This window comes from Monodon monoceros, unplaced genomic scaffold (assembly GCF_005190385.1).
Source record: "Monodon monoceros isolate NGI ecotype Baffin Bay Population unplaced genomic scaffold, NGI_Narwhal_1 Super_Scaffold_16, whole genome shotgun sequence".
NCBI lineage: Eukaryota > Metazoa > Chordata > Mammalia > Artiodactyla > Monodontidae > Monodon > Monodon monoceros.
Genome location: NW_021703772.1, coordinates 60618847 through 60633189, shown reverse-complemented (window position 1 = coordinate 60633189; position 14343 = coordinate 60618847). Strand labels below are relative to the sequence as shown.

The 14343-nt window shown below is 42.0% G+C and overlaps 1 protein-coding gene across 2 annotated transcripts in view; it reads right to left on the bottom strand.

Moving 5' to 3' along the window:
* Window positions 1–322: 322 nt before the first annotated feature.
* Window positions 323–14343, bottom strand: part of SLC25A12 (solute carrier family 25 member 12) — a 90894-nt gene continuing 76873 nt past the window's right edge. The window contains exons 14-18 of one of the 2 annotated variants that reach the window (XM_029224943.1): window positions 7629–7769; window positions 5656–5794; window positions 2929–3087; window positions 2729–2819; window positions 323–1430 (exon numbers count right to left, since the gene is read on the bottom strand). In XM_029224943.1, the coding sequence (XP_029080776.1) occupies window positions 1232–1430; window positions 2729–2819; window positions 2929–3087; window positions 5656–5794; window positions 7629–7769 (729 nt within the window). In that variant the 3' untranslated portion in view covers window positions 323–1231. The remainder of the gene's footprint in view (window positions 1431–2728; window positions 2820–2928; window positions 3088–5655; window positions 5795–7628; window positions 7770–14343) is intronic. The other variant, XM_029224944.1, reaches the window with a different exon arrangement.

The window sequence follows — 14343 nt, the reverse complement described above, 5'->3', positions numbered from 1 at the left end:
CCACAACCAGAGCAAAGTGTTGATGTGGCTGTCAAGATGCATGTTTAGATCTAAATTAGCAATCACACCCTTGGTGAGTGACTTTTGGAATAAGTTTGTATTTGGATTCATAATGAAGAGCCTAGACTCCACCAAATTATGAGATAGAGCTTTTCTCTTTCTTCTGCACTCCTCTCACTCCACCACAGCCCTTTCCAAATCAAATGATTTCCTATAAAAGTGGGAAAGAGGGAAACCTGATCATTAGTTATTGGGAATCGGTAGTGAATCAAAATAAAAAGTACTATCGGTACCTTTATGAAGGAAAATCCAACTCCATGCATACATTTTGGTGTGCATTTTATTTTTGATTGGAATCATATCCATATGAATGAAAATTGCCAAAGTATTCTTTACTCTTTTGAAAGCTAGGCCCTTGCCTTGCTGTGTCAGAGGAAGGCAAAACTAAGCCAGTAATGCTGGAGACATCCCTGTTTCCATATGCACACTGGCAGGAGAGGAGCTGTCTAGGAAATGCCTTTTGATTGATGAACAGAGGAGAATCTATACACACGTGAAATATAAATAGAAACATATCAGCACACACACAAGTCATTAACCTGGTCCTCCGGCATCCACTGGCATGCATCTGTTCCAAAGGGTCTCTTCTTCAATGGTCTCAGCACTTTGTCTCATTATGCCTTTTATCAGCAAATACCTTTTTATTCCAGAAGGGAAAACAAGCTAGGAATTAAATACATCCAATAGTGAGTGCTTTATTTCCGTAAGTCACCAATAAGAGAATGAATTTAATTTTAATACATTTATTTTCGTGTAATTCTTAATAAAGCACTTTCAAAACATTCTGTACATTTCAAGCCACTCAGAACTGCATTACATTCTATAAATGTGATTTGTCGGGATGAGGTGCCAAGATGTCTCTGTACAAAGATGTACAATATGTACAGTCACTATAAGTGCAAGCTGTGCAAAGCAGTCTAGGACAGTAACTCATGCCAAGGCTTAGAAAACATTTCAACACATAAAACTAAAGATTCAAACTGCGTTGTATTTTTTTTTTTCCTGGGCAAATGATTAGTTTATAAACAAATATATGTATATGTCATATAGAAAGAATAGTTTGACCCCTCAGCTCAGTCAGCACCATGCAGCTGACTGGATGCGTTACGGGGCTGCTCTCCTAGGCCTCTCTCTCTAGGGCGCCACTTTGCCGCACTCGATGGTTGTCTCATCACTGAGCTGCCGCCGCCACCTTTGGCTGAGCCACAGCAACACTAGGAGGTTTAAATTTGGGGAGATAAAGGCCAAACTTGTTTTCAATGCCAGCAAAAGTGGCTGTGGCGAGTCTGTATCCGCCGATGTGGTCGGGATTGGCAGGAGGAAGGTCTGCGATGCGCGACTTAGGTGTTGGTTCTGAGCCAGAGGGTTTGCTGTTGATAGGGAAAGCCAATGGTTAGTGGGCTCGAGACTGATAAAGATGGAAAACTACTGAACACTTTCAATCTGACCCACGTGCCTCAAAGAAGAGTGTCTGTCCAATGAGTTCCTTGTCATTTATGCTGCATTAGTCATTATTTATAGCTACTTTGAAAGCAACACATTCACATATTTGATTAAGAGAAATGGCCTCAATTTCATATACATATATAGATCCACAGAAAAGAGACCAGAAAATATACACTCAAACATCACCACTCTGGGAAGTAGGAATACGGATGATTTTCTCTTTTTTCTGTTTTCCCAATTTTTTTACACTAAGCATAAATTAATCATAGAAAATTTACATCTTTCATTTTGACATAATTTTAAAAGCTAACTTTTAAGGTAATAGACTCACGAAGGTTATTACTAAAATTACTTAACGAGAAATAGATATAATTCTTACTTTTCCAGGATGTAAAAGTATAGAAAAGCCTGGAATCGTGAGACTGCTGTTCTTACTTTCTTTGTGTTAAGTCCCTCTACTTCTTGGTTCAACAGCTAATTCCCTACTTGGCTTCTGAGCAGGAAAGGGTTTCACAGGTTTATGAGGAAAATACTCAGATACAGAATTTGATCTTCTGCTGAAAAGCTGGTAATTGCTTCCTTTGGGTAAAACCTTCGCCAGCAAATTCAAGTGATTCCTCTTGTCCACAGCACAAGCTTCAAGTACTAAGCTTCAAAAGGCCCAATTTCTGGCCTAAATGTCACCAGTGATTTTGTCCATGGGCATAATAGGCTCTCTTTGAATTTTTTTTTTTTTTTTGCAGTAAATCAGTTCTAAGAATGTCTATACCTATCTAATAATAAATTATGGTGAATAATGAAATCTTGGGGGTGTGAAAGGGCTTGACTGAGTCTTAGAAAGTTTACAAAAGTGTAACTAATACAAATTTATATTACTTCTGGAGAAAAGGCCATATATAATAAAATCCAAATAAGGAGCTAAATCCATGAAGCTCAGTATCTGCCTACACGTAGAAGACAGTTATTCACGTTACATTTTAATTTGCTGCCTCCCTAAACTTTCCCCAGGTAACTGCTTAATACTTGTATGATGTCACCCTGCCAAGGTCTTACTCCTCCGACACTGAAGCTTCTCAAGTCCACTGTCTGTTTTAAATGTGTTGGTCCTGCAGGATCCTCTGTCCTGTCAGTTTCTGTTCCAAAACTGCCTTAGTAGGCTGAACAAAGACCTGTTTTGGGTTTTGGTGCTTTCTTTATAAGGGAGTTGAAAAGCTGCACTTACAGGCCTCCAAAATCAATGTAAAACCACCGCTGGAGAAGTTCATAGGTGACCAAAGTAACACCAAACTGGGGAGAGGATCGAAACACTCGAGCTGAAAGAGAAAGACTGGGGCAGTTAACAGCAGGATGACTACGGCAAAGACAACCAGTAATGGGACCAGGACCCCAATGCCAGCCTTTCCACATGGCCCCAGCCCCTACCTGCGGTCCCTTTCCAAAATGCAGAGGGCCCTTCTTCCCGGAGTATCTTCCTGAAACAGTCGATGACACCACTGTAGGTCGTTTGGCCAGCGCGGGCGGCCACCTGCAGTCTTGTCTTGATGACATCAGCAGGGGTCACCAGAGAAGCGGCAGGCACACCTTTCGGGAGAAAGGCACATTTAATTCATCCAAAGTGCCTTAACAAAGGAGAGACATACTGCTAAAACTAACAATACAATTAGCAGCTTTAACTAGAAGCTTCTTAAATAGATACCTGGGTGCTAATGGAAAAAGGATCTATAAGCCTATTAGCTGTTTCAATGGGGTCAGGGCAAAGCTCTTTTTTTTTCTTTCTGAATTAGGAAAATCACTCTATATTGCATGATCCCGAAGAACTGTGAGAGGAAAAAAATGCAGCAATATTACTAGGACAATCCCCAAGTGTTCTTTAGGTTTCAATTATTTTACCTCCTTTCTTTTCTTAAATAAGATACAGTATTTTCATATATAATAGAAAAAATGAGGATAATGCCAATTTAATGAGCTGCTAAATATATCTGATACCAAGCTGTAGTGTTTTTTGCTGATTCCTGTCACCTTACTGTGCAAGGTGAATATCAGCACTCATATATCCACTCACCCGTTTGAGGGGCTAACTTGAGAGCTGACTGTGCCCTTTTCAGACATGCTTGCATGACAGAAGTCATTACAACTAAAGCAGAGGAGGCCAGGCAGGCAGTTAAGGAACGTAAGGGAACTGATCATGAAAAGGCCTTGTCATCCGTCCCCTGTGCCCCAGCTCCCCGGGGCCATGTTAAGATTCAGCAGCAGCAGGACACACGAGATGGATTTCACAACCACACCTTTCACTTATAAAACAAAACAGGGAACAAAGGAGCAAGATAATCTTCCTCAGGGGGAAGAAATTCAATTTGGCCTGAATATCACCGAATGGTCACTAGGCAGATGGGGCCGTGACTCTGGCAGGGGCGAGGCGGGGGGGGTTCTGTTAGAGACGAGGCAACCATCCCCCCGCAGAGCCCTCTACATTGTTCAGACAGAACTAGGTAAACTGCCGCCTTTGGAATGTTCTGAATTCTGAATGTTCTCAGTGCCTGCCAGCAAAGCTTTACAGGTAAAAATTAGAACAGTTCATCTCTCATTCTGAAAACTGACATCGAATGTCTGTGGGCAAGAAGCTGGTGCTGACAGTTCCATGAAAATGTTTACTTGGTTCCGTCACCACTGGCAAAACGCCTGTCCATGATAAGACTGCTCTTCGCTGCTGCCTGGACAGCAGAGAGAAAAGACTGGGGGGAAGATTTGCTGGCCCTCACTTAAATGGGGAGGCTTTGGTGAACGCCCGAAAGGAACTGGATGAACACTCGGTGCCAAGACTGAGCAGGCAGCTTTACTGGCTTTCAAATTATAACTGCAAGTGACTGTCCCAAATAAGGGCTCAAGGCTCCCTGGGAGAGTTTCTTGATCATCACAAGTCATTCCCTATCATTGTGGATGAGAAGAGTAACATGCCCACCCGACATCCCTGGAAGCAAGGGCTCCTGCCACACACCACACTCCAGGGAGTGCTCGGGCTATCCTGCTGTGCTTAGCCAGCAAACCAGAGGAGAAGGTGCCCAGTGAGCCACACAGCAGTGCCAGGAGCCAAGTGGTAAGAGCCACCCTAAGCACCTGGGGACAGCCCTGGGTTTGTGCTCATTCACCTTGCCCGTTTCTCTCCCTGACCAGCTGTAACGGGGAGCAAACATGTGCCCTTTCCTTCTTCTGTCACATCCGAGGGCTGGTGCAACAAAGGACGCCTGGTCCTCCCCTTCCATCCCGAGTCAGCTCCCTCACAGCTCAAGAGGAAGGCTGGAGCATGAGATCAGGAGGAAGTGTCTTAGTACCTTCCTGCACTTGTTGGGCTCCTCTTTCAGATGGAATCTCTTCTGTGCTTAAATCCGGTATCTTAGACCAGATGAGGATTTTCATTCGTTCCGTTAACATTTACTGAGCTCCTATTATTACTATGTTGGCCACGTAGGGAAGGCAAGGATGAACAGAATGAAAACCCTGCCCTCAAGGAGCTTCCAGTCCAGTACAGGGGGTAAAACTTATGCAAACAACCATTAATAAAAGACAAAAAGTGTTAAGCGACAGAGAAGAGATGCCAACGGAGTGCAAGGTGTGTGCTGGGGAAGTACGGCTCACTTTGGTCTGATGAGGACGATGGCAGAAGGAACAGGAACAGCTTCCTGAAGCAAACTCGATTTTGAGCCAAATCGTGTTGATTCCAATATACAGAATTAGAAAGTGAGAGCATGCTTAGACCTGTGCGTCAGGGTGAGGTACAACAAAGCAACTGGTTTGATGAAGAATTTTTCCACCTTAATGCTTAGCTTGGCTGCACCCAAGGTTTCAGGGGTAGAGGAGGCTAAGGAACACGTTACTGATGAAAGCCCAATTGAGATGGGCAGAGCTAATTTGGCTCTAAGTTGCTAAGCTGCATTAAGCTGTTTATCCACATTATGCAAATGTAATTAACTCTCATCAGAATTACAGCACACCTCGCAAAGGAGAAAAATCGATCATATTTAAACTAAGTCAGATACAAACAATAACCTTTCCAGAAATAAAGGGGGGAAGCACATACAGATTCTGTACTTCTTAAAGAGAATGTAGGGGGAGGCGGGGACTCTTTTGGTTTGAAAAAAAAATTGTAGTTACCTGCCATGGCTCCAGCTGCAAGGAGATATATACCTCCCACGTGTCCGTTTTCATCAGCCAGAAGTAGTTTGCAGTGAGCATAAACAGGAAAATAGATTGCAGAGAAGGGAATGTCTCGGAGGAAGCACGCTTTGGCACCCTGTCACACAGTGAGGAAACAGTGCAAAACAGTTGTGTAAACAAGGTGTGAATGCCCACCAGGGATCCAGGGTGACAAGCCTGAGATGTCCCTCAAACAGCTTTGGGACTGATGTGGAAGGGAAACGGAAGAACCAGCCGGGCACAGGGAAGTAGAGAGACACGGCTCAAAGTTTGAGAAACACTGGTGGACCCAGGAGTCGTAGAGTTAGTTAACTGGTTAATGATGGTATTCTGACAACTAAGAATTTTCTGGCATTTCCAGTATAGATTCAGATTTTAAGGTTAATAAAAATTCAATGCTCAAATCTCTAGGCTGCTTGTTCTGTTTGGCTTTGGTGAGTGCCAGGGGGAGGGCGTGTGGATGGGAACAGACTTAGAAACCCAATATTAATAGCTTGATTTCAAAGCAACCAGCAAAAGCAGCCCCCAAAACTAACAAATTACCAATTCAACCCACCTCAGCTTTGAGTCCCTGAAGTACCAGGTAAGAAGCTATGGACAGGAGCAGTGGAAAAGGAAAGTGACTATTTTAGGGAAGGGGAAAAAGAAACCACCAATCTTCCCTCCTCATTCACCATGTCCTAAATAGCAGAGGACGGGGGAAACCCAGACAAAATATTTTAGCAGGAAATTTCCCTGGGAGTAGAAATCCAGCCAGGTACAGCTTGTCTCAGTGACTGAGGTCGCAATGAACACCTTCCTCAACCCCACTATTCTACTCCCCAGGCTTTAGCTAGCCAGGCAAAAACTCCATCTTTGGTACTTGTTTCCCCGATGGCTCTGTTTTTAAAAGACAAACTCAAACATTAAAAAAAAAAATTCCTGGGACTCTCTGAAAGATGATACAGAGAGAAACAACTTTAATAAAATCAGCTTTCAAAGGGAATTCCAAAAAGGATGGAAGTTGGGGGCGGAGGGGAGGGAATATGTACAAAACTCTCTCAGGATAGGCATCATTGGTTTACTGGTCTCGTAAGAGCCTTGTAGCTGTGTGATTCTAATCTAGAGAATTTCTAATTTCCAATTTGTAGCTACAGAAGCCAATTTACACATTTCTACTGTGATGGATCTATAAATAAATCAGATGCTGTGGAAACACAGTTGTCTATAAAAGCTAAATTTACGTATACCCCCTTTATACCAGGCAAAAGAATAGAAAGAAATATTCTTCCTTGTTTAAGAAAAATAATAGCTTCTGCTCCATTACATCTGATGTGTAATGATGGGAGTAAGTACACCTGTGGGGAAGGAATCTGTTGACTGGCGTTTTGCTAAAGTACAGTACACCCTGGTTTGGTTTGGTTTTGTGTTTTTAAATGGAATTCATTATTGACAAATCCCACCACTTAACTTCTTAAAGACCTGAATCCTACCAAACTCTACTACTGTTTCACTGTGGTCAAATTATTAAGACAAAGAGAAGCTCCTACTGGGAAGATAACAATAGAGATAACTCAGACTCAAAATAAACCTAAGACTATTTTGAAGTCCTAAACCAGCCCAAAAAGAACACCAAAGAAACTTCCCAAACCCACCGTCAAATAAAAGGCTGTGAGCCTGCAGCCAGCTGGTCTGCAGGGCTGGCCTCCCTGCTGGCAGCTTCATAAATGCCTGAAGATGACAACAGGAGAGCGTGTTTGTATATCCCAATGCCTCTAATAGAAGTGTCCTGGTTTTTCCTTTTTGTTTGATTTTCTACTCCAGGGACCACCCTGCTGGACAAGATTCCTCTTCCATTTGGCGGGGGAGAAGTCTGGTTCCACATTTTTTTCACATTTCTATTGAGTACATTACAACCTCTCTACTGAGATAACCCAAGGGAATCTACTCACCTTATACAGACCAAAGAGTCCCAGGTCCCGGAGCACATTCAGGGCACTGACCCTGGGTCCTGTGGTGATCTCTCCAGCTACCTGCAGGCGAATCTTGACTATCTCCAGAGGGTTAGTAAAGATGACCTGAGAGCCACCAGCCTGCAGGCAAGAAAGGAGAGATAGAGCAGATTTCCAAATCAGCCCCACCGGAAGTACAGGCAAGAAAAATCCGGAGATGCCTCCACATTGTACCACTTTACGCTTCCCTCTTCACGGGGGAATGAGAGTCCGATGCTTTGGCCTATGCTGGAGGGGCTCACAGGGATGGCCCGAAACTCTGTCTCAAGCTTTGTTTCTATTTGAAATGTCAAGAGTGTTTCCCAGAGCAGTCTTTCCAGGGTTAACCCGGCCATATGCAAAATGGCAAAACTAATAAACTCATTTGGAAAACAAAAGTGAAGCCAGATGTGGCAGCACGAGAGCCAATGAAAGGGAAAGAGATGGTAGAAGATTGATTGGTATCTTTTACCACGCTGGAGCCAAAATTCGGATCTACAACAGTTTCTTTCCTCTTCTTAGCAAGCATTCTCCTTAGCTCAACCACCTGCTTCTGCTTCACTGGACTGCAGAGCAATTAACACAGAGGTGTTTCTGCCCCACAAAGGTGGCTTAAGTCAAAGGGGAAAGTCTCCTCTAGTTCAAATTCTAAAATGTACTATCCTGAACAAAACTCTGAGACAGATCTACAACTACACCCACACAAAAGAAGATAATTTGGAAGGACAATTGCAGTATCATTTCAAGACCAAACCAGAAACACTGTTCAAAGACAGAGCTGGAAAATGGAACATCTAGTTACCATGAGAACAAGAGGGCAAATCAAAGCCACACTCCACACTCTCTAGTGGTGGGTGACTGACAGAGATATTTGAATTTGGCTAATGAAAGTGTATTTGCACCTGAAATCTGTTAACTAGTGGTGGGGGGGAAATGTGTAACAAAACTGCTACCAACTCCTTTTTTGGTTTCTGTGAGAAAGAAAAAAAGTGTTTATGTGTATGTGTGTACATATGGATATATAAAAATAAATAAAAATTTAAAAATATATATATACATCTCCATTCATGAAGTGAAAAAAATCTCATTTCCACATCTTCATCTCAAGTGTAGCTGTTTACATTATATAATCAGAACCACATTCGTATAATCATATTACATTATATAATCATAACTTCACTGTAATAGCATGTCACATGTGAAACAGGAAACGGGTACCTCACTGGTGATTCTAATTCCACAGGTATGGGTGGACTACAAACAACACCCATAGAACTCACAGCAGGGGCTTCCCTGGTGGCAGAGTGGTTAAGAATCCACCTGCCAATGCAGGGGACACGGGTTCGAGCCCTGGTCCAGGAAGATCCTACATGCCGCGGAGCAACTGAGCCCGTGCGCCACAACTACTGAGCCTGTGTGCCACAACTACTAAAGCCCGCACGCCTAAAGCCCGTGCTCCGCAACAAGAGAAACCACCGCAATGAGAAGCCTGTGCACCACAATGAAGAGCAGCCCGTGCTCACCGCAACTAGAGAAAGCCCATGTGTGGCAATGAAAACCCAACGCAGCCAAAAATAAATAAATTTATAAAAATTAAAACAATGGGGCTTCCCTGGTGGCGCAGTGGTTGAGAGTCCGCCTGCTGATTCAGGGCACGCAGGTTCGTGCCCTGGTCCGGGAAGATCCCACATACCGCAGAGCGGCTGGGCCCATGAGCCATGGCCACTGAGCCTGTGCATCCGGCGCCTGTGCTCCGCAACGGGAGAGGCCACAACAGTGAGGGGCCCGTGTACCGCCAAAAAAAAAAAAAAAAAGTAAAAATTAAAATAAGTTATATAAAAAAAAAATACAAGCAACATTCAATGCCACCTCAGTACTCTACCTTCACCCACACTCCCGTTCATTTTTTCTAAAACCCACAGCCCTCCCAGACCCCCTTTTCCAAGGGGGAGCAACAAGTCCCAGCCCATTCTCCTAACTGGCCAGGGGCTATAAACCAACTAAATACTCTTGTTTCAATCCTGATCCCTTACTCCTATCAACATCCACAACTGCCAACAGTGACACAAGATTCCTTTCTTCTTTGTGAGACACTTACTGTCTTGGATTCCTCAGGGCCCTAATCCTCTTTTTGTCCACCAAACACAGAGGGTGCAGCAATTTGCTCTCTGTGGACTTCCTGCGACTCCCAACTCGACACAATCCAGACCACTGGCACACAGGCCCCTGAATGACGACTGACCCAATTTTACATGTTGGTTTGCCTGTGTTTCTCTCTCTCTTTTAATCTAGGGCACTGCCGGCAGGAGGAAGTATTTCAATGTTTCAATCGAAGCAAACAATACTTTCAAAAGGATTGCTGGGTGAAAAATTATGTCAAAATGATAATCCAAGTAATTGCTCCCCGTAGCTAGCATTAAAGACCAAACCAATCAAAAAAGTTTACTACTTCCCTGAAATCTCTTGTTTAAATAATTGTTGCAAAGGCTATCTTTGGGGAAATGCGCTTTATGTTCTAAACTAAAGCAGATTAAATTAAAAAAAGAACCAATTTTTATTATAATCCCCCAAATTTGCCACCACCAGATGATGTCAACCCCTGGGCGCTACTCATTAAACATGGACGTTATGTTTAAATAAACACAAGGTTCTTTCATGTTTTTAACCATTAGTAAATTATAACATCCTGCAGAGCAGGAATACTCCAACTAGCGCTCCCCCCAGCCACAGCTCCCTCCTCCTCGCTCTCTCACAGACCCTTCTGGAAATAACTGCCAGGTTACTGAGGTTTGTATTTCTTTAACAACTCTTCAAATTTCTTTCTACGGGTACATGTAATAGGCTTTCAATTAGAACAGTACACAACTAAAAGAAGGACACACAAACACATTAACCACTGCACGCTTTGAAGATCTGTTACCCAGCACATATACTAAGTCCCAGCAATGCACTGGAAACAACCACAAAACTAAACATACATATACATATATATATATATATATATATATATATATATATGAAATATAACAAATGTGTGTAAACAATTAAACAATGACACTATGATCAAGGCACACACCGTGAGTTTGTTTCACACCTATGTATGTACTCTACTATGACTGAAGGAGAAAATTTCTACCAAGTTCATAGTCTGTATATGCTTTAAAAATTAATAATCATTTTTAAGAACTTTATGATAGACCTGGGAATATGTAGACAAATATTATTCCAGATGAAATGGAACAAGACCCCATGGGGCACTCCTAGGTAAAAATCCTTTCTGGGTCCCCTGTTTCTAGTTTGTAGGAAATAGGCTTCATTCAGCCTCCTTGACCTTCCCTTAGTTCCAAAGGGCAGATTCAAACAGTTGCTTTTCAGGGAAGGGAGGGAACACAGAAACAAAGCAGGAGCAATCAAGAAACAATACTGCAGCCATGGGGCAGGGTCCTGGTGCCTCCTCAAGGAATATACATAACAAAATACCTTTGAGTTCTTCTGCAGGAACTAAGGCCCCTACCCAGGTGGAGGACGGTAACTTCAGGTTGAGCACAGGATTCCTGGGACACTGCCTGGTTATCTCACCACCAACCAATCAGAAGAAAGGTACACAGTCAGGAAGACTCTGACCCCCCTCCCCAAATGATTCACCCTTTAAAAACTTTCACGGTTGAGCAGAATCTTTGAAGTTGGTTTTTGGACACGAGTCTGCCTTCTGCCCAGACTGCCGGCCTCCTAAAGCAAACTTCCCTTTTCCAACCAACACTTGCCTCTCAAGTACTGGCTTTCAAGAGGCGAGCAGCTGAACCTGACTTCAGTAATACAGAAACACTGAGTAATAAAGATTGCTATCTAATTTGTCTAAAACTTTGGATATTTTATAACACTTAAAGGAAAACATACAAGGCAAATACAGATTGTCCTTTTTTTTTTTTTTTTTTTTTTTTTTTTTGCAGTGTGTGGGCCTCCGTTGCGGAGCACAGGCTCCGGACGCACAGGCTCAGCGGCTGTTGCTCACAGGCCCAGCCGCTCCGTGGCATGTGGGATCTTCCCGGACTGGGTCACGAACCCGTGTCCCCTGAATCAGCAGGCGGACTCTCAACCACTGCGCCACCAGGGAAGCCCCTCAGATTGTCCTTTTTTAAACGCTGAGGTTAACCACTCTCATACATATTAAACTGGGAACAGGGGGCAGGGGGAATAAGATTTGCAATTAATTCAATCACTCTGATAAGAAATGTAGTGACAAAGAATGAGGATTATGATGTTATCACATCCTTAACTTTTTCCCCTCTGAGAAACAAACACCAGGAAAATATCATTTTTCCTCTATATTAAGATGCTACTGATTATTAAGTGATACCATGAATTTAATAACAGCTTTCCACAGGGAAAAAACACTACTTACAGTAAATATAATCACTTAATATACAGAATTTCAGAAATGTTAAATTGTGAAATAAAAATATAATTTTCAATTTAAAAAGTACCTGTATTTTTACAAATATGCTAACGTTTGCTATTTTAAAAAGCAATAAAATTAAACAGAAAAAAAATTTTTAATGCCCATAAGTAAACAGTTAAGTAGAAATAATTATATGCTCTTAATCAGGCAATAAGATTAGGTAATAAATCATGCCAAGTGACATAAACACAACATAAAGTATTAGGTACCCATTGATTACAAATATATCAAAATTTACCTAAGTTTATCAAAACCAGAATAGCTTTAGAGATGAAAACATTGGTTGCTCCCCTGGAAGGAGAAATAAATACCTAGGAGAAAGAATTTGCAAAGCATATGCTATTATATCTTTTAAATTCTGAATCATATGAATGTATTAACTATTCAAAAACAAAAAACAAGCCCCCCACGAGCACCACAAATAAGAAACAGAACTGGCCTTAGAAACAATGGCTCTTTTTACAGACTAGGTCCTCTCTCACACATTCTTCCCCATGGTAAACCTGGTAATTCATACACTTTAAATGAATTTTTAAAAACTAGTTAGCACTTGTTATCTGTGGATCCAAAACTTTTAAAAGGCTTATCAACATACACATATATGAACATCAAAAAAATCTAACCAATTAAAGCTAGTGATCTGAAATAATAGACACAAGATAAATAAAATTTCAGGTTAAAGCATGATGATACGCAACTATAACATAAATACATATGGACGTTTAATGTGTGTGCATATGTATGTGTGTTCATGTAAGTATGCAAGCATAAAGTTAAGACCACACTGGTTCCTGGGGATGGGAGTGGGAGAAACTATTTCCAAACAGCTCTTTAAAGAGATGTGCAAGCTCAGCTTGCCAAGGAAGACATGGCTTAGGGAGCTGGCTAGCTACCAATTGTGGCTCCCAGGATTAGTAAATGCTCCAACTAACAAGTGGACCTCTTGCTGCACCTATATGGGCATGGGTATGGGTGTGTGTGTGTGCCCATGTACACATATAGGCCAAAGACAGAAGAGTAGAAAGATTCCAGGTTTGGAAGGCTGTTGACCTATATGGTCGTTAACTTTGTAACTTTAGATAGGTCATAACCTTTCCATTCCTTGGTTTCCTAATATGACAACAGAGATTCCAACAACCTCACAGAGTTCTTGTGCACTAACCTAAGGTGAGAGCGCTACGCAGATTGAAAACACCTGCAGCATAATGGGGTTACATCAGTCCTTTGTTGAGCAATAAATACATTTTGAGTTTTATGACTTATCCATTCAGAAGTATCGACTCCCTGAAAGAGGTAGTAATGTGATCAGTCAGGTAAGTGCTCTGGCTAAGTTTAACAACATAAAAACCAGAGAGATGATTAGAAAATACATGTAGGTCAGTTCCTTTAGACTTTTAAACTTCCTGCTTTGCTGACTCAGAAAGACATTTTTTCCCACTTAGGTTTATTAATGTGTCTAAAAAACTCTATATCATCTTTTTCTTTTATAAAACCAACACAGAGACTATTAAGATAATTAGTAGGCAAGTCACAGCCTGGGAAAAATATTCATAACACATACACCTGACAAAGGACTGTATCCATGATTTATAAAGAACTCCTACAAATCAATAACAAAATATGAATAACCTAATAAAAATAGGCAGAAGACTGGAACAGATACTTCACTGAAAAAGATGTAAAAAGCCAATAAACACATGAAAGGATGCTCAATATCTTTAGTCATCAGGGAAATGCAAATTAAAACCACAGCAAGATATCACTTCACACCAAGCAGAATGACTAAAACAAAGACTAAAAATATCAAACATTGTTGAGGATGTGGAGTAACTGGAATATTTGTACACTGCTGATGAGACTGTAAAATGGTCCACCCACTTCAAAGAACCAACAGGCAGTTTCTTTTAAACTGAACATACATCTACCCTAGTCTACTCTTAGTCACCCAAGAAAACTGAAAACATATGTTGACAAAAATATTTGTACAAGAATGTTTATAACAACCTTATTTATAATAGATAAAAACTGGAAACATGGGGCTTCCCTGGTGGCGCAGTGGTTGAGAGCCCACCTGCCGATGCAGGAGACACGGGTTCGTGTCCCGGCCCAGGAAGATCCCACATGCTGCGGAGCGGCTGGGCCCGTGAGCCATGGCCGCTGAGCCTGCGCGTCTGGAGCCTGTGCTCCGCAACGGGAGAGGCCACAACAGTGAGAGGC